The sequence below is a fragment of the Cajanus cajan genome, chromosome 9 (assembly GCF_000230855.2).
Source record: "Cajanus cajan strain Asha chromosome 9, NIPB_CcT2T_4, whole genome shotgun sequence".
Lineage (NCBI taxonomy): Eukaryota > Viridiplantae > Streptophyta > Magnoliopsida > Fabales > Fabaceae > Cajanus > Cajanus cajan.
In genome coordinates, this window is record NC_138525.1 from 974004 (window position 1) to 993348 (window position 19345).

Here is a 19345-nt window from a genome sequence, read left to right on the forward strand (position 1 = left end):
AATAGTTGAGTTTGATTGGGGGAGAGACCCCGCTGCAACTCAATGCTCTGTTTGGGTCGATTGAGTTGCAGCGGGGTCTCTCCTCCAATCAAACCCAACTATTCTGCTTCGAATAACAGATTCCTCCACAGGCTCACATGGCGCTGATTTAAGGCCCAAGAGTCTGACTCTTCTTTTGCACCCTTTCTTGGCTCTGATACTATTTTAAAATAGTGAATTTAAGCCTAACTCATATATCCCTTATAAAAAATCTCTTGAGGTATTTTTTTTTCTCAAAATAATTGAATTAAATAATAAATAAAACAAAGATTGGAAAAGAGCATCTCATAGACAAATGACCATGGTCAGGCCCATTTGCAATTTACATAACTTGAGGTGGCTATTTCATTTCATTGAGATTCAATCCATGAACAAGCAGAATATGATGGGTTCATTCCACCCATCATTACATGCAATTGGGTCCTTCTTCCATTGTCATGGCAATTATATGTGAGGAGATGCATAAGATGGTGGGACTAGGCATGGTAACGGGGTGGGGCGGGGGCGGGTTTTATGTTCCCCGCCCCAGCCCCAACAAATTTAAACCGCCCCCGCCCCCACCCCCGATATCCATCGGGGATAAAATTTGGGTCCCCATCCCCGCTTCCAACAGGGTTCGGGTTTCCTCGCCCTGCCCCCGCCCCCGCTCCTATTTTTTTTTTTTCTTTTTTCTTTTAAATAAATATGAACAATTTTTTTTTAAAAAAAGAAAAGTAAAATAATATAAATTTTTACATATAAATATTTATAATTTTGGTTTATATATATATAAATTTTTTTTAATTATATTATTAAGCGGGGCGGGGACGGGTATGAGGACGGGTATGGAGGCGGGGGGCGGGGTGGGTATTAACATCCCCGCCCCTGCCCCTGCCCCTGATTTTATCAATCAAGAAAAACTCGAACCCGAATCCAAACCCGATAAACACGAGTTTTTCCCATCCAAATCAGGGCGGGTTCGGGCAAGTACCTACAGGGACAGGTTAGATTGTCATGCTTAGGTGGGACAAAACTTGGTTGGGTCATGGTGGAGTTTATGATTGCCCTCTTTTTTTTTTTTTTTTTTTTTTTATAAAATTAAGATAACAATATTTGAACTAACACATAGGGTAACTACCAATTTTTTTTTTTTTTTTACCATTATAGGTTGCTCCTAATAGGTTGAGTTTATCATTCTCCGGCATAGGTTTACAGGGTCTCAGATGATTGTTGAATTGGAGACATAATTTATTTTTAGTCCAAAGAAATAATAAAAATAGAAAAAAATATTTTAGGGGGATGAACACAATTAATTCTCACACATGGATATGATTGAAAAATATTGTGCACAAAAAAATAATGATTTATTTGCATATATGATTAACTTCATTCTTGTAATTGGTTTTACTTGACAAAAAAGATTTGGTTGTTGTTTTTGTATCTTAATTCTTGAAAAATGTTTAAGAACTTCTACTTATGAAAAAAATATCAGAAATAGTTAAGCAATAAGATGTTTATTTTTTAAATTCAAACATCGCCAAATGTTTTTAAAAAAATTATGATCTGATATCATCAATATAGCATATCATATATTTTCTAAATTTCGCATTAAGTTTTAAGAATATATTGAGACATACAAGTCCAGCTAAAGGCCCCTTTGAGATGCTGCCAAATAAATAGAGAGCATAATATAATTGTCGTGTTTGTATGTCTCAACGCAAGTGTTTAGACATATATAAGAGGGTTAACACCCAAAAATAAAAAAACACATAAATGGGTATAATTTGATATTGGTGTAGAGCATGATGCATTCATGTTTCAACAAAATTTTTTAAAAAATGTTTTGACCAGTAAAGCAATTATAAATAAATAACTAATTTCACGTCTGGAAATAACTTCTTTAGAGGAAATAATTTCTCCTTTTTTTAGGGTTATTGATGAAAATAAATAATTATTTCTTTAAAATATGATGAGCTAAATACATATCAATTAACATGGAGTTTCAGAAAACACTTTTAAACGTTAATAAATATACAATAAAAAAATGCCTAATGCTTTTAACTATCTTAAAAACAAAAATTACATTTTTTTAATGTATTTCAATGAAATGTAATATTTGATGAATAAATGTATATCACTAAATCATAACTCATATACGCATGTATGTTACTTAGATATTACTTCTTTTTTTTAATGAATAAATGTAAATTAAATTACAGTCCCATAAGATTATTTTAATTTATATATACTGTCAATTTATCACAAGATATTTGCTCTAAAATAAAAGTATCCAAATTAAACTATACAGTATACCACATCCAAGATACACAAATACTGAAATACCAATTTAATATTTGATGAAAACAAAAATCTGAGAATAAATCCTACTATTTTTTGGCCTATAAAATGCCAAATTATTTTTGTCTAGAGAAAGATCATATACAATTACGAATTTCATATGTCAATCACATACCTTCATGGAAGTAAAACAAAAAACATAACTGATACAAATCCTCCTTGATTACTGATACAAAATGATGGAGAACATAGGGTTATTATACATCTATAAGGGTACTAAGGAAGCAAAGACATACAGTAGTAAACATATTTACAGATGAAGCGAAGTATCAACGTCTGAGCTATCAAAATTTCTTGATGCTGATGCTCCCTGAGGCCACAAATTGGAGGAAGGGGTTGGTTTCATGGTGCTGTGGTCGCCACCATACTTGTCTGTGAAATTGAGGCCAAGAGAAAGAGCATCATGATGTGGATTCACCAACCTTGGTTGTTGAGAGTTTTGTGATGAAGCGGGGTTGTGCATGATAACAGATGAGGTGTTCTCTGATGACAAGAGCTTAAGAAGTTGTTTCCCTTCTCTTCTTTCTTTCACCTTCTCCAATTGTCTAAACCTTTCTTGAAGAAGGGCAATGGAGGAGTTGACAGTGGTAGTAGGATCATGATTACCTTGCCTACCCATTTGGCAGTGAGTAAAAAAAATTGAATCTTGGGTCTTGTTTATATTTTGGTGGGTTTGGCATGTAGTGGTTTGGAAGTGGTATATGATACAAGGGGGTGCATGTATAGGAGATAATCATTTTAGCTGTGCATAGTTTATTTTTTTTCATTTGGGTGCTTCTTTCTGATTCCTGATGATGGTAACAGAGATTAGAATCGACTGCTGATGGAGAACATGCCAAAGGGAAAGTTGCTAAAAGTTGGTATAGTCACTTGGTGTGTGGCCAAACGGACTTTTTGAGGGAGGAAAAGGGTGAGAGGTAGAGTCCAAATTGGTGGTGATGTGTAGCATTTGGAAGGGAGTATTGTGGAGAATAAATGGTTAGGTAATGCTTATCTGGGGTTGTCAATTTTAGCCACTGTTTGCTTCCGAGAAGATGGTACTTTTTTGTTTGATCTTGCTGCTATAATGCTTCCTTTTTTAACTGTTGAATGAGCTATTCTTGTTTTGGAGCTCCAAGGAGAGTGTCGTGCTGTGCACAAGAGACAAAAGGAATAGAGAAGGAATATTTTTGGAGTTTGCCATCAATGATTGAATTAGTCCTAGTACTAGTCTAGTGTCCAATGTCCATGAAGGAAAGACATTGAACTCACTCTATGGTGTAAGCATATGGCTTGTTTAACTATACATACACTCTAGCTACTTTTAAATTCTAGTTGTAATCAATTTCCATATTTTTGCCAGTGGATTTTGGGTTGGTTGAAAGCCATAAAGCTTAGTTTTGTGATCTGACCAGATGTCGACCATTTTACCAGTGAAAGCCAAACCCATCATCTCGTATATCTTCCCTCCGAGTTGTGCTGGATTATCAGGTTGCACACCAACAAATTCAGCCAAAAGATACAAGTTTAGGATTTCACGATTGAAACTTAAATGACATTCATACGAATGATATCAAGCCAGGAGCTTACCGTGAAACCACAGGAAACCAAAGCAGCAATGCAGCATCATACAAAAGATCGATGGCCGAGGGCATCTTCATTGTCAGGATTTGTTTTGCATGCAGCCTGAAAATTATCCATCAAGATTATATTACCATAATTTCATTTTGTAATCACAACGAAGAAAAGTGGGGATTTTCCATCTATCATACATCCAAATTCCTGATAATAGAATGGTCAACATTGATCTCAAACACCCTTCTGCTCCTCATGAATTCCAAGCTGGATGCATCACCCAGAGTTTGTGCCTTCATCAGCCTGCAGTTTGATTACATACCGCATATTGTTACTTGAACTTTCACAATACATCACTTAATATCTAGGAGAAAAAATGACAACCTCGCCATGAATGCAGAGACCAACCAAATTTTCCAGACGCCAGAACAGAAGGTGAACAGCTAAGCCTGTTTGAAATTTGCACACTTGCAACTTTATCTCCCAATCGTTTCTTGATCCAGTCACATGTTTGGCCAAATTCCTGCTTCATTTCCTTTTCCCTTTCCTCATTCTTATCACCTGCAGAAGCAACATACTAAATATAACAATTTTGAACAATAAAGAACCAAGCTACGAATTCACACCGTCGTCAACATTAAGATTGGCTCAAAAGAGAGACTAACAAATGTTTGGTTAACTAAATGCCAAGACCCTCGAATAAGTCGAGCACGTGACCAATCAAATTATTGAAAGAAAGTTAAAGAAAGAAAAAAAAAAAAAAGTTAAACTAGATCCAGGTCTTCCTTGCTAACGTCATCAAAATTCTTTTCCTTGTATGATTCAAGGTTTTGAATGGCAACCTCATCTATTGGATCCACCAAAAACAGCACCTGAAAAATTACATTACAAAAACATCAATATATATAAATCGATAGAAATAAGTACTCAAAAGATACAAAGTTATAAACTATAGTATAAACAAGTTTATACTTCAATATCCTTCTCTGCAAGTCTCTCCAAGAAAGGTGTGTTCTTTGCACTAGTCACACCCTCAGCAGCAATGTAATAAATATCCTTTTGATCAGGTTTCATGTTCAACATATTCATCCAAGCTGATCAGATCTTCACCACTTTGGGATGAGACAAAACGAAGCAATGGAGCAATGCGTTTGTGATTCCCACGGTCCTCGATGCAACCTAATTTCAAGTGTTTACCAAAGTTCTCGCAGAAATTCTCATAGTCTTGCATACAAAACATGTCAGCCAGTAAAATACTAACAGGAAAAGGGACATCTTTTTACAAAGAGCAGTTATATAAAACTAAAGACCTAAAACAACATATTAGATATATATAATGTTGATATTTCTAAGATAAAACCACCTAAATTTATCCTAGCTCCTCTACAACTTAAAAAACAATAAAGAAAACTGTGTACAAATAGAAATTTTCAGAATAATAATATACCTCTCTGTTTTCACTCGTGGATATCCCCAGAATCATGTCAAAAGCTTTCCGAACTAAACGTTTCCTCATAATTCGCACCTTCGAGCACCACGTAGAAAAAAATTAAGCAAGATGAAACTGGTAAGGAATTTTATAAGTGTACCCTAAAAGAGAGATCCAAGTGTAAACTTCAAAAATGTGTTGCCCTCTTTACTCACTATGCGGTTCTCTTGAAGAATTTCACGTGACACATTGAATGGAATGTCATTTGAGTCAAAAACACCTTTGACAAAGCATAAATGTCGAGGGAACTGTTCAAGCAAGTAAACATCAGAGGAGTATTCAAGTAAAAGCAAACAACATCCATCCTCTGAGGATGAACAAACCTGTTCACAGATTTAGGCCTAAGAAAAGGATCTAATTGGCCCAATTCAATGAATTATTTTAATTTTATTTTCTATACATTAAATATGTTTAATTTAATTTTTTTGTTTATTTTTAATTAGAGCTACAATAAGGCTAGGTTACGGTGGCCATCAAAATCGCGGAAAGCAAGAATTTGGCGCTGGGCCAATCACTGGAAACTCTAACAGTTGCCAGAAAGACAATATTTCAGTAAAATTTCACGATACCGTCCTATTAAGTTTACAAGGTACTGACAGCTTTAGAGACCAATCAAACCCCCTCCAGAGAGTTTTTGTTGCAAAGGCAGAGCCCAATTCTGATCAGGAGCTTCAATATAATGTGAGAAGAGAAAAAAGATTTATTTTCTGGATTTTCTCCAGCGAATTCAACTCAGCAGAGTGATCTATTTATAATAATAATGATTACAAAGTTAACTACTATTTTCAAGAGAATCATGTCCTAAAATAGTACATTGAACTCAGCTAAATACAGTAACTAAGCTACTTGAAAAACTAATAATCACTATGCTCCTGTTTCCAACATAAGGGTACAGTGAGGGGCATTTAAACTGTTGCAGGATCGTTGATCACACCCAAGAAATCATCTTTTATGGTACCTATGCAGAACTGCAAAAGAAAAAAGTTATGCACTATATCAGATAAATGAATTAAAGGAAACACTGACACTGAACCAGAAAAATATTCAATATCCAAAGGCAAAAGTGATATGTATCTCTCTGCTTGTAACTTTAAAAACTGAACAGTGGCACAGTTCATATCTATAGTCATACAACCGAAGGAAAGGAAAACATCTACCAAGCATGTGCAAAAGTATTAGAACTTTATTAGCATACAACCTATTATCATATGTTTTCTAGAACTGCCATTAGGCTACAAGGCCATGGGTATCACAAGTTCCTTGAAGACATATTCACACATGGCATAAAAGATAATCATGGCAGGAACAATACAGTCAACATATAACATCAACTGTGTGGTAAAAATATTATTATACACATTACAAGTAGTAATTGGAAAATTAGTGATCACAATTTTCTCATAATGCTCAACGTTTACAAACGAAGTAAAGTTGTACCATGGAATAGTAATGATTCTTGCACACCACAAAAGTACACGGCACATTTATAACTCCCTCATGGTAGCTAGTAACTTTAACATTCCATGTTGATAACTTTTGAAATGGGTGAAGTTTAAACAGTGAAGAAAGAGTTACCAGCACAGTGAATTACTAGCAAACAGAGCACAAACTAGCATTCCAGAAATGTAAAAATATCACCACTTTCTTGATATGCACAAATACTACAGCTAAGCTAAGCCAATGATCAAGAGCTAAACATTAAAATTAGCAAATACTAAAGCTCTTTCTGGGGGAACTTGAAATAGTAAAGAAATATGCAGAGAAACAAAATCTATATCTTCTAGAGCTAATCAATGCTTTCCTATTAATTCAAATTTGTCAAAGCAGAAGGAGCTTAACAGCATTCAACAAAATGAAGTGAAAGACATATAATATAATATGATATATATATATATATATATATATATAGACATACAATTTCAGTAGCATCCACTCGAGTCCCAATTATCTTTAGTCTCACTTCACTGTCTTTTTGAATCTTAACCTGCAACAGACCAGCTAATTAAATAAAAGACCCAAGACAACAAAAAGGAGAAAACAAATTGCTCTTTTCTTATCCATTAAGGAAGTTATAATGATACATACTGATCCATCTGAAGTAGTGTAATTTGGCATGTCTCCAGACTGGAACTCCATATCATCCGGAATCAACTAAGAGGGGACAAAAATGGGTCTTAACAAAGAAAAATATATATATAAAAAAGTAGGACTTAAAGATCATAAAAGAGAAAGTTACGTGGTTTGAAACAAAGATTTGAACTGGTCCAGCTTCAGCAAAAAATCCCATCTGTAGAAACCAGAAGAGTGATAAAGCAATAAGAATAAAGCATAACGGTAAGAAAATGTTAATTGCTTAAAGAGAAAGAGAAAGGAAGTGTATGAACCTTGTTGACCATGGTAACAACAGCTTCTAAGATCTCCCCCTTAAATGGTCTGAAGACAACACATTGGTACTTAACTGGGAATGTGACAAACCCTGTTCCATCACGAATTAAGCCTTTTCCTATGTTTTCTATCCCTGTAACGGCCACCACAAACCCATGTCGACCACTGCATAATAGTTGAAAATGGAAATCGGCGAAATGAGTTAGGGATTCTAGATAATAATTACATATTGTGGAATGAAATGCATAAGAAAAAGTTAGGGTTTTTAAGTGTAATTGGGTAAAAAACTAAAAAGAAAAGACCTGCAAGTGCCTTCGACATCTTTCATTAGCTTGGAAACAAGATTATCGCGGAGGTTGCGGCCAAAGTAGCGCGGATGAAGCTGCATATTACGCTCCAGCACTATGTGGAAAAACATTCTCGATTTTGTGTTTCTTGGGATCTTTGAGACAGAGCTTCTGTGAAAACGCTTCTTTTGTTGGATTAGGTTTCCTTACGACGTTTAAAAGTGATAAATAAATAAATATGACTGATCTATCATTTATCAATAACATTAATAAAAGAAATATATTATTTTAGTATACATATTTTTTAAACAATTTTATCTTTAAAAATAATATTAAAAATTATTTATTTTTACAAAATTTTAAACAATTTTAATATTTAAAAATTAAAAACAATATCAATTAATTTTATATATTAATAATTTTTAAATATTTTTATTAAATAAAATATAAAAATATAAAATGTCTTAATCTTACAAGTATCTATAACAATAATAAAAAATATATATATAATTTTTTTATTTTCACCTATTTCAATACTTATTTATTATTTAATTTTAAATTTTTTAAAAGTTATTTATTTGTTTTTTATTTTCGCTTCAAATACTTTTATTTTTTATTTTTATTTTTTGTAATAGTTTATAGCATTTTTAAAGATATTATTTTAATTAGTATTTTTCTAAAACGTTAGTTTCTAATTTTTTTTTTATTACTAGTATGTGTAGATATTTATTATATATAATTAAAATTTGTGATTAGTTATATATATAAATAAATAGTGTGCTTAAATATATAAATTATATTTATAATTTGTATAAATTTATATTTTTAGTTATATAAATTATATTTTAGATTTATAATAAATAATTTATATTGTAATACAATATTATTTTTATTTATTAATAATTTATTTTAAAAATATTAAAATTTAACTCATAAATAATTATGATAAAAACACTCTTATACTGAGGCACAATATTTAGCATCTACATGGACCTTGGCCGTTGTTGGTAATGGATGGATTCATTTGTTTATGGTTTCCATAGTGTCTTTGAATTGGATGATGAATTAGTTACATCACCCATAGATTAAATTCCTGGAACATCATTTGAATGTTTGAAGTAATTAATATTATGGGAAAAATAGAAAACCATAGAATAAGACAACTCAATGATTAATATTCTGAATTTCTGGGGACCCAAATTTCTAATATATAGTGATTCTGACACAGATTCTTCTGCTGATGTAGTTACATTAGTTAAAAGCGGAAGATGAAAAGCAGAAGATTGCATAATGTTGTTGGCATCCTGAATCCTCATTGTCCAGGGACAAAGTTAGTGGCATAAGCCCAAGCATTGTTGGCAACAGGATCAGCAACATGGTCGAAGAGGTTCTGAATGGGGCCCTTGCCAGTGACAATGGCCTGAACGAAGAAGCCAAACATGGAGAACATGGCCAAGCGACCATTCTTGAGTTCCTTAACCTTCAACTCAGCAAACGCATCAGGGTCATCAGCGAGGCCAAGAGGGTCAAAGGCCCCACCAGGGTAGATGGGGTCAAGGCCTTCACCAAGAGGCCCGCCACCAACTCTGTAGCCTTCAACAAAGCCCATGAGCACAACCTGGACGGCCCAGATGGCAAGGATGCTTTGGGCATGGATGAGGTTTGGGTTGCCCAAGTAGTCAAGGCCTCCCTCAGAGAAGATTTGTGCACCAGCCTTGAACCACACTGCCTCACCAAACTTGACACCGTTCTTCTCGAGGATCTCTGGGAAGGTGCATCCAAGGGCACCAAGCATGGCCCATCTGCTGTGGATCACCTCCAGCTCACGGTTCCTCGCGAAGGTCTCCGGGTCGGCGGATAACCCGGCGGTGTCCCAGCCGTAGTCGCCGGGGAATTCGCCGGTCAGGTAGGATGGAATCTGGTCAGAGAATGGTCCCAAGTACTTGGGACGGTCAGGACCATACCTGTTTTTTCACAACACCTCATGCAAAGTTAGACACATTCTCAGACACAAACACAAACAACGTTTTATGTTATAACCATGTGTTTGTTCAGTACTAAACCATGTGTTTGTGATCCACCTTTTTTAACATTTTCACGTCATAAAGTAACTAATAATTGCTACTCTAAAACACGTCTAAGTTGAAAGAGATAGAAATCAAACACACCCACACTAGTACTTACCAAATGCTCTGAGGAGCACTCTTCACGGTACGGCGCATGTTAGTGCGGCCTTTGCCGGAGCCACCGGTCTTGCGGACGAACTCATTGACCTGCTTGAGAGCAGTCTGACCAGCGAATGCTGATTGCTGGATAGCAGAGGTGGCCATGGGTGCTTCAAGAAAGAGTATGTCTTGTGTTGTGAGTTGTGAAGAATGAATGAGGCTTTGTACAAAGGTTTATACAAGTGTGTGTGAGAGGCCACGTTGATATTGTGGATGAGGATATGCACAACTCAGCAACACCTCATTGGTGGATGCATTTGGAGCTGGATTCTCATGCTCCTCAACTGCCTCTCCTTCTGCCACGTGGACACAAAGATCTCCTTTCTCAAACCTTCATTGTGAGCCACACAAATTGAAACTTGGAAGATACTTTGGCTTCGGGTCATGCTACACGCAAAACAATACCCGTGACCCATCATCACATTCTTAACAAAAATAAATAAATAAATTAGTTGATGGTTGTGAAAACAGCTACTGAATTCTGAAGCTACTACTACTACTAGCCACTCAACCTCAAGAACGAGAACACAAGGTGGCAGCTAATTTTCGCTAGCTTACAAATTTGGTTTATGTGGGAATTTTATCTTAGGATTTTAGAAGAGATAATGACCTCTTTAACTTGGTGTGATAACAAATAGTTGGAAAATCCCGTGTAAAAATCACCAATGAAGTTTTAGTATGAATTCAATATCATAAGCCAGAAAATTTGTATTTAAAAACTAGTGTGGAAAGTTCTATTTAAACCAATGACAAAAAGATTAATAAAAACGAATAAGGCTTTTTGGGTACTGGAAAAATAGGAGGTGCCTCATATTAAGGCAGAGAAAATCTTCGGCCTCAAAAAACACTTTCAATTGTCAGACTCTGTCTTGTTCCACTCGATAAGCTCTCTCTGGTTAAAAATAAATAAGATTTAAATGAACAATTAATATAATTAATGGAAAAAATTAACATAAATTTATTGGTTTAGGATTTAAACGACAGAAAAGATAAATTGTTTGTTGTGTGATTCGATATCGGCTTTTCTTTAATGATGATATATGATGAAATTGGTTGAATTATTTGCTCCTTCGCCGACCGACTGTTATTAGAACACCAATATACTTACTCTTTTGCTAAGCCGCGTGTTTCAGCATCATAGTATAATGAAATTAGTGAGTATAAACTATAAACTCTTCAAACTAAAACAAAATGATAAGGGTCCAAACTGCACATTTTACATGCCATAAACTTGACCCGAAATGGGAAAAAGGGCCAACTTTGACACTGCGTACTCCCTGAATAAAAAGATTTTTTGAGTGAAACCTTTTTCTACAGTTTTGTATTACCTAAATCCAGTTCTCTGCCATACAGTTTCATAGGCATTAGACTCGCATAACTTATTTTGGACCCCTCGGTACATTTTGGCCCAAATCTAGTTGAATTAATGACTCAAGAAGCCTAAATTATGACTCATGGTGAATTTAGGTGTGAAACCAGTCCCTAAAATCCTATTTTTAGGTGTATCAAATCTGTTTTGAGATCTTTTGATGTTCCTCCCTGCGGATTTTATATTTACTCTTGAAAACCCTTGTTTCTGAAGCTGTTTTTTTTTTTTAACCTGAACTTGAAATGTAAACCATTTTTAAAACATTCAAGTTTTTTGGTAGAAAAACCTGTTTTCTAGAATTATGCATTTTACAAAATTTAGATATGCGCCATTTTCAAACAACTCAACATTTTTCAGTCAAACCAAATCCAATAGATCACCTTAACCTATATCAAATCTGTTTTGAGGTTCCGTGATGATTAGAGCCTTGTAACTCAATTAGTATAGAAAATTGTTTCCTAGATCTCCTTAAAACTGCAAACTTGTGATGCATGTAGTTTTCAAGCCACAACTCCAATTTAGATGAAACTAATACTCATTATCTTATTTTTAAGTAAACTAAATCTGTTTTTCGGTTTTCGGATGAAAGGGTCAATGTGTGATCACATTGCTTCCCAAAATTGCCTCTTGAAAGACCCAATTCAAGGAAAATCCATGAACAAAGGACATGTTTTTGACCTAGAGACCTAACTATGAGTTTACCTACCATTTATTTAGGGTACAATAAGTGTAAATCATCAATGTTGAGTAGGGTTAGTCTTGTTGTGAAGATAACCATATGGCCTACCTAGTAGCTCAGATACATTTCTACCAAATCTACTCTATGCTAGTGAGCTTTTAACTTGATCATGAATTCGTATGAGTAAACCTAGTTCATGTCCATTGAGAATAGACCTTATATATGTCCTTTAGTCGAACAAGATAGTAATAGAAATGAACTCTGTAATTAAAATAACTTCTTATAGAAGTCTTACATAACTAGTAATAGATTAGCCTAAAAATAGTTTAGCCTACCTTGTGTCCAGTGAATTTCCGGGATGAAATTTCTAAAGCGGTAGAAGTATGGTACAAAATTTTCAAAAGTCATTTGCTATTTTTAATAATTATGTCTTTTGAAACTAGAGTTCTAGAAGTGTTTTGTTATTATTGGAAGTTGGCCTAAGAAGAGAAAATTGCAGAGAATTTTAGAAACTGAAATATATTGAGTACCAATTATTTTGGAAACTAACAAGAGTCATCCAAACTAAATTATGTAAGACTACTAAGTTCTGAGAAGTAACAAATGCAGAATAAACACCATTATACAACAAGTAAAGAATTTTTGGGTGTCAAGTAAATCTGTCTGACACTAACGAATTATTATGTTGGTGCCTATTTGACTAAAAATTAGTCCTAAAGGGAACACAAGAAACATCAGAAATGGAAAAGCTGGAGAAAGATAGAACGAAGGTGAAGTAATTGATTCTGAACCATAATTGCTGGGACCACGACTGTTCTTCATGGTCCATTCCAATATCCATGAAAGAGCAGCAATGAAGACACAGATACCCCATCTCGTAGCATTCAGCTGCATGCAATCTGCTAAGCCTTTGGCATACTCAATCACTAGCACTTGCATAAGAATACAACCACCGAAAGCCCCCAAGAAACAGAAACTATGAATAACCACCTTAAAAACTTCCTTTTTCAACAACTGCATGGTGTTGAGCAGATTGGAGAGCTGGCACAGTAGGAATGTGTTGAAGATCATGGCTTCCCTTACTTTTCTTTCCTTGTCGGTAACATGTCCACAAAACTCAAGAATCATAGAAACAGAAGCCTGGTATAAAACCTGAAAAGCAATTTTTTTCCAGATTTTTTTGGTTATGATCGGTTGGTTCCTATGATCAGATGGTTGATTGGCAAGCTGTTCTTGGCTAGTTAACATCATTACCATCATTAGGCCACCCAACATGCACATCCAAACATTCACCCAAATCAACTGGAATGCTGCAAGGGGGGAATCTCCAGTGCATATTGTTGTAATCAAAGTTATGACTAGCCCTGATATGGTAAATGTCATCTGAAGTTGAATGAACTTCTGAATATTGTGGTATTGACTTCTGCCAGCCACCAAAATTGGTTTCAATGCACTGAAACATTTTATAGATATGTCATAACTATCTCTATCCACTATGGTGCTCAGAGAATCATGAACTATACCCACGTCAGCTACCTTTAGAATTGAAGCATGACTAGTCATGAACCTTGTTCCAATGAATGCAACCACCTTACCTTTCTCTTGCAAGCACTGTACCATGAGAAGTTTATCTTTAGGACTGAAGCTTCCCATTACATGTGCTCCATCCACTCTGTCTATTCTAGCTTTCTTATTCAAATCTTGAAGATCTTTTCCTTCAAGCAGATTATCATGATCTAGTCCTAGTTCACGAGCTATGCCTATCACTTTCATGATGTCATCCTCTGAGACCAGTTTGATCTGTGTATTTCCAGCATTTCTGAGATTTTCCAAAGCTGATTTTGTGGGAATAGTGTATTTGAGACCTATCATTCCTAACAAGATCAGTTCTTCTTGCTCAAGTTCTTCTTCGTGTGTTTGCTTATAAGCAAAAGCAATTGGCTCAAGGTCACTGTCCTCCATCTCTTTAATCACCTTCTCAAATTTGATCTTCTGATTTTCCATGGCATGGCGTTCCCCTGCACTATCATAGTATAGTGAACACATCTCCAAAATTGTGGATGCAGCCCCACTCCAGTGCAAGTGCAGATCTCGTTCATTGTCCCCAACTTTTCTCGCCAAAACTCCACAGCCTTCTTTACTAGAATTCAGTTTGCTGAGCTCAAGAATGTCAAAATTTTCTTCTGTGAAGGATCTCATTTTCATTTCCAATGTTGTTTCTGCCCAAGAAAAAAGTGAATAGTACAAAGGGGAAAGAGAAATCTCTGGTGCAAGGACTGACAAACCAACTCCTTGTTTAAGCAAGTGAAGCACAAGTTGATCTTTTTCTGATTCCTCAACCTTGCTGATATCTTTCTCCCCCATCCATATTCTGCTAACCTCCATTGGTTTAGATACCAACCCACCTGATACATCAATACATACAACAGTTACCAGCCCCATTGTAGTACAAGCTGATAAATCATTAAGAACTGCATCTTGGTTTTGCTCTACCTTATCAATTTGGCACTTGAGAGATATTGTAACCACAAGTGGCATTCCATGCTGCACACATAGTATAGCAACAGTAACAAGGCCTGTTAAAATGGAAACCCTTCCTTGTGGTCTCAAAAAAACTGTCTGAAAGGCTTCCATCAACAAGCTAATTGAGATCTTCCCCTTCATTTCTGGCAACCCACTATTGTTCCCATCTTTTCCAAAAATTAGGCGAATTAACACCACAAATGCAACCAGTACAGAGATAAAAAGAGCAGCCATGTCAATGTAAGAAATTGGTTTCTCAATTAGACGCTCCAACAAGCCCCTCTTACACTCTTCAGTATTAAAAGTATCAATCTCAGCCAAATTGGTTTTGTTTTCAATTGATGCTACCACCATCTTTCCCTGACCCCCAATCACATTTGCACCAGAGATAAGAAACGGGTTCCCATTAGGGTCATGTTTGCTTTGTATTGGGTCATCAGGCCCAGCCAGCACAAGGATGCCATTTACAAGCAAACCATCTGCTGGAACCTTATCGCCTGGCCACAGGAGCACTATGTCACCCATTAGGTACTTATCACTTTTTTTACGTATGAACTCCAACTCATCCTTTCTCTTTGCCAATTTCAACTTTTTTCTCTCACGCCAAATGTTTGCCAATGAACTTCCTACAACCAGTAGCAAAATGGCAGAAACTATGGCAACACCATCATGCCAACCTTGTTTAGGTCCCTCCTGCTTGAACCCTATGGCAAATGACAACCCAGCTGAGATCAACAGCATCAGAATTGTGAAACAGTAGCATTTGCAGCTGGTCAATAAAAAGCTAGAGAAGTTTGTTCCAAGAACTGGTAATGGTATAGTGGCATGCACACCATTAATGTCCACCTGTTCACAACCAAATTCCCATCAACAAAACATATCTCTTTCAAGTCACCAAAGCCAACTGATAGTAGATCCATCATTAACACTTCAATAAACCAAGCATTTCATAGTTTACTCCAGTGAGTGCAAACCAAGAGGGATCTACCAAATATCATAATGATATGAACGTCCTCATCACATAACGATCAACATGTTGATAAAAAATCATAAGGATATCTCTTTTGATCTCCTTTTAATTTTTTCTTTCATATATATTAAGAAAGTAAACTTGAACCTAATATTGGGATACAAACAAGTCTCATATCGATAAAATAAACGAAAAAATAACAACTTATAAAGTACACACATACTCCAATATTAGAGAAGCCTTTTGGGCGATGACCAAAAACAAAACCGTGAGAGCTTAGGCCCAAAGCGGACAATATTTCATCATTGTGGAGTTGTGTGTTAATAACCTTATGCATGAAAGGTTAGGTCCCTTTTTTGAGGGGAGGATTGTTGAGATACAAACAAATCTCACTTTATCCGTCCCTTTTTTGAGGAGAGAATTGTTGGGATACAAACAAGTCCCACATCTTATAAAATAAGAGAAAAAATAACAACTTATTAAGGACAAAGCAAACAACTTATAAAGCACAAAGCAAAACCGTGAGGGCTTAGGCCCAAAACGGACAATTTCTCATCATTGTAGCGTATATTTGTGTAATAACCTTATAAAAATAACTCTTATCAGATTATAGCTTGAAGACTGCTTCTTACTTATATCCATTATATTGATGCGGGTATAGGGTTTAAAGTTTAGGGTTTTGCCAAGAATTCAACATCTAGAGTGTAAAGTTTATAAAAATATATACTTGTAGGTGAGTTTCCTCAACCTACAAATATATATTTGTGGGTGAGTTTCCTCAACCTGTTAAACCTAACAAAACTCGAGATAGACTGTGATACCATGTTTAGAAAGTGAATTTGGGCCTACTCAACATACCAAAAGTTTGGCTTATCAAAATAAGATTGTTCTCCAAACATCATACGATATAAAAATCTTTTTTTTTTTTTTTTTTATAGTTTTATGAAAAGGCATCGGTGCAAAGTATCTAAGGGGGGTAGCAGGTTGATACCTCAGAGGGTTGAAGTCGTATACTAGCAAGGACATTGGCAACGTGGTCAACCCCACCATGCTCATGAAGCGATTTGAAGTCCTTCTCCTTCACAATTCGAGCAATATCACTGATAATGCGCTCTTCTTCTTTTTCTTCTTCTTTTTCTTCTTCTATGTCAACTGCAACATAAGATTCGGACGGGGAGGTTCTAGAAGTTGTCGGCTTCTTCACAGAAATGAGGAATCGTATGATTATGAATAATCTTCTAGTTCTGGGCCATATACGGGTGTGGAGCAAGGTAGCAGTAGCACGAAGTTCAATGTTGCCACCATCACCACCAACGTCTGAAAACGTGGTTGCTGGGGACATGTTTGTTTGTGACAGTTAATTCGTTGTTTAGGACAGCAACAACCACAATGTTTGGACAACCTTTTCTTATAACAACCAGAACAAGTCTACACTGTTGTTCTCAAGATCCAACAAATGGGCTTTCAGACACCCATCTTGTTATTATACTCACGCGTAAGGTTTCAAAAATGAAGGCAAAACTATACTTTGATATCATGTCACCATATGTAACGCTTCAATTATTTTCCACTCTCAATTCATGGCATAATTTAGGTGAGAGTATAACAGGGGAATAAGTGTGAAATACACTTGAGAAAATAGGAAAAGGTGAAGCTCAATTGCTCAATGAGATTTGGATGATTTGGAAAGAACAAAGAAGGTGGATTTTTATAAGGGACATTTTGGGTCGTTTAGCAGATATTATAAAGTTCAAGGGTATGCATGCTATTAAGAATGATCAAGAGTGGCAATTAAACTCTCACAATTAAATTAAATTAGTTTAGGAATGAGTTGATAGAAACTCGCCACGTTGCCGCGTTTACGTTTCAGACGCGTAAGGTGTGGAAAAAAAGTGCTTTTGTTTGCGTTCCCACCGAAAATAAAAAAACGAATACGCAAATATAATTTTTTGGGCCGGCCCAAGGAAATGATACAGCAATTTACAATCGAATTACGGTACCAATTTTCTTCACACATGTTTGATTTTCTTCCATGTTCTATGAACCAAACATTGGCGTCACTAGTTTGAAGGGTGCCTAACTGGTGGAAATAAAGGAAATTATTTTTTTATTATATTCGATCGGAAATCAAACAGTAAACACGTTCCCAACTTTATTTTTATAGAGTTTAATTCATATGTTAATAAAAAAAATCATGATAGATATACTTTTTAAAGTAACTATTCTAAAAATTAACTAACTTGATAAAAATATCAATTTTTAATTAGATAAGATGACATACTATATCAAAACGTGGACTATTTTCTCATTATTAAAACCAAGTGTTTTTTTTTAATAAAGAATTTATAATGTTCTTAATTCTTTAAAACAAATAATTCATAATTTGTGAAGCTGAAGTCAAATACATGAATGATGATATTTATATTATCGTTGCAATTATTTCTATTATGAACAAATTATAATTGAAACAAGTAACTCATCAGCGATATCCTTTTATTCTCAAGCGTTCTAAATAAATTATTTGATTACAATTAAAAATATTAGGAAAATTTTAAAATCTATTTATTTTACAATGCATGTTTTCAATAATTCTAAAAAAAAATACTTTTAATAAATAAACATTAATTTTTAATATGATTGATAGAAACGATAAGGAAAAAATTAGATGACCACTAAATTATCTTTTATTGTGTGTGTGTGAAGTTATTAAAGTCATACGTGATAGCATATGTGTGTTAGTTATTAAAGTTAATTTAATGTAACATATGTGTGTGCGCTAGTTATTAAAGTGATATGTGATAGCATGTGTGTTAGTCATTAAAGTCATATGTGACTAAGAGCAAATTTAATGTATTTATTTGAGTTAAACGACTTAACAATATTGAAGGAGCATATAAACTCTTATATAAATTGTTTATATAAGCAATTTCAAGGAAGGTTGTTCAATCATTAAAAAATAAACTAAAATGAGGAAGATTCTTATGTAAGTGGAGGAGTAAAATAGGACATGGACACGAAACTACTTGGGATTTATTAGGTGGAAGTTTAAAAAACATGTATGGTATAAAGATAAGTATTAATGAAAGGATATAGACATGAAACTACTTAGGGTTTATTTAAGATGGTATAAATCTCCTCAGTTCATTGGAAAATATAAATCGTTATCTCTATGTGGCTTTTGAGCTCACAACTCAATCCAAGATGAGAAGATCGATTTTGAATTCAATTAATGATGCTAATTTATTCTTATGAGACATGACATAGAATCAGAGTGTAACAATTCAATATTTTTTTAACCCTCATTTGATTTTTATTAAAGAGAACAACTTTTTATAATTAATTAATGGTGTAAAAAAATCTTATAATTGATTGGATCAAAATATCTTAAAAATATAGGTTGAAAATTATTGAGGTCAGGTGTCTTGCAACTGGAGGCAAACCCGAAACTGGTCCTACGTAGTTTGTAAGTTGCACATCCTCCTGCGTAC

General features: G+C 34.9%; 3 protein-coding genes and 1 long non-coding RNA gene across 4 annotated transcripts; all 4 read right to left on the reverse strand.

Annotated features, from left to right (window-relative positions):
- Window positions 1-2991: 2991 nt before the first annotated feature.
- Window positions 2992-4330, reverse strand: LOC109790466 (uncharacterized). Its single transcript, XR_014429765.1, has 4 exons — window positions 4315-4330; window positions 4128-4233; window positions 3946-4041; window positions 2992-3834 (listed from the first exon to the last, which is right to left on the reverse strand). It is a non-coding gene; the product is annotated as an uncharacterized LOC109790466 (long non-coding RNA).
- Window positions 4331-6096: 1766 nt separating this feature from the next.
- On the reverse strand, window positions 6097-8313 carry LOC109790467 (DNA-directed RNA polymerase II subunit RPB7). Its single transcript, XM_020349623.3, has 6 exons — window positions 8107-8313; window positions 7804-7969; window positions 7656-7706; window positions 7505-7570; window positions 7335-7403; window positions 6097-6387 (listed from the first exon to the last, which is right to left on the reverse strand). The coding sequence occupies exons 1-6, from the start codon at window positions 8220-8222 to the stop codon at window positions 6325-6327; spliced, it is 531 nt and encodes a 176-aa protein (XP_020205212.3). The 5' UTR covers window positions 8223-8313; the 3' UTR covers window positions 6097-6324.
- Window positions 8314-9246: 933 nt separating this feature from the next.
- Window positions 9247-10474, reverse strand: LOC109790469 (chlorophyll a-b binding protein 215, chloroplastic). Its single transcript, XM_020349625.3, has 2 exons — window positions 10276-10474; window positions 9247-10055 (listed from the first exon to the last, which is right to left on the reverse strand). The coding sequence occupies exons 1-2, from the start codon at window positions 10419-10421 to the stop codon at window positions 9404-9406; spliced, it is 798 nt and encodes a 265-aa protein (XP_020205214.1). The 5' UTR covers window positions 10422-10474; the 3' UTR covers window positions 9247-9403.
- Window positions 10475-12867: 2393 nt separating this feature from the next.
- On the reverse strand, window positions 12868-17554 carry LOC109790468 (calcium-transporting ATPase 12, plasma membrane-type). Its single transcript, XM_020349624.3, has 2 exons — window positions 16849-17554; window positions 12868-15733 (listed from the first exon to the last, which is right to left on the reverse strand). The coding sequence occupies exons 1-2, from the start codon at window positions 17197-17199 to the stop codon at window positions 13034-13036; spliced, it is 3051 nt and encodes a 1016-aa protein (XP_020205213.1). The 5' UTR covers window positions 17200-17554; the 3' UTR covers window positions 12868-13033.
- Window positions 17555-19345: the final 1791 nt, after the last annotated feature.

Excerpts from the sequence above, each read along its gene's own strand:
- LOC109790467 (XM_020349623.3), bottom strand. The coding sequence starts at position 8,222 with ATGTTTTTCCACATAGTGCTGGAGCGTAATATGCAGCTTCATCCGCGC. Across the intron at positions 7,970-8,106 it reads GATGTCGAAGGCACTTGCAG|TGGTCGACATGGGTTTGTGG; the intron begins GTCTTTTCTTTT and ends ACTATTATGCAG. Across the intron at positions 7,707-7,803 it reads TTGTTACCATGGTCAACAAG|ATGGGATTTTTTGCTGAAGC; the intron begins GTTCATACACTT and ends TGGTTTCTACAG.
- LOC109790469 (XM_020349625.3), bottom strand. The coding sequence starts at position 10,421 with ATGGCCACCTCTGCTATCCAGCAATCAGCATTCGCTGGTCAGACTGCT. Across the intron at positions 10,056-10,275 it reads AGTGCTCCTCAGAGCATTTG|GTATGGTCCTGACCGTCCCA; the intron begins GTAAGTACTAGT and ends GTGAAAAAACAG.
- LOC109790468 (XM_020349624.3), bottom strand. The coding sequence starts at position 17,199 with ATGTCCCCAGCAACCACGTTTTCAGACGTTGGTGGTGATGGTGGCAAC. Across the intron at positions 15,734-16,848 it reads TACGACTTCAACCCTCTGAG|GTGGACATTAATGGTGTGCA; the intron begins GTATCAACCTGC and ends GGTTGTGAACAG.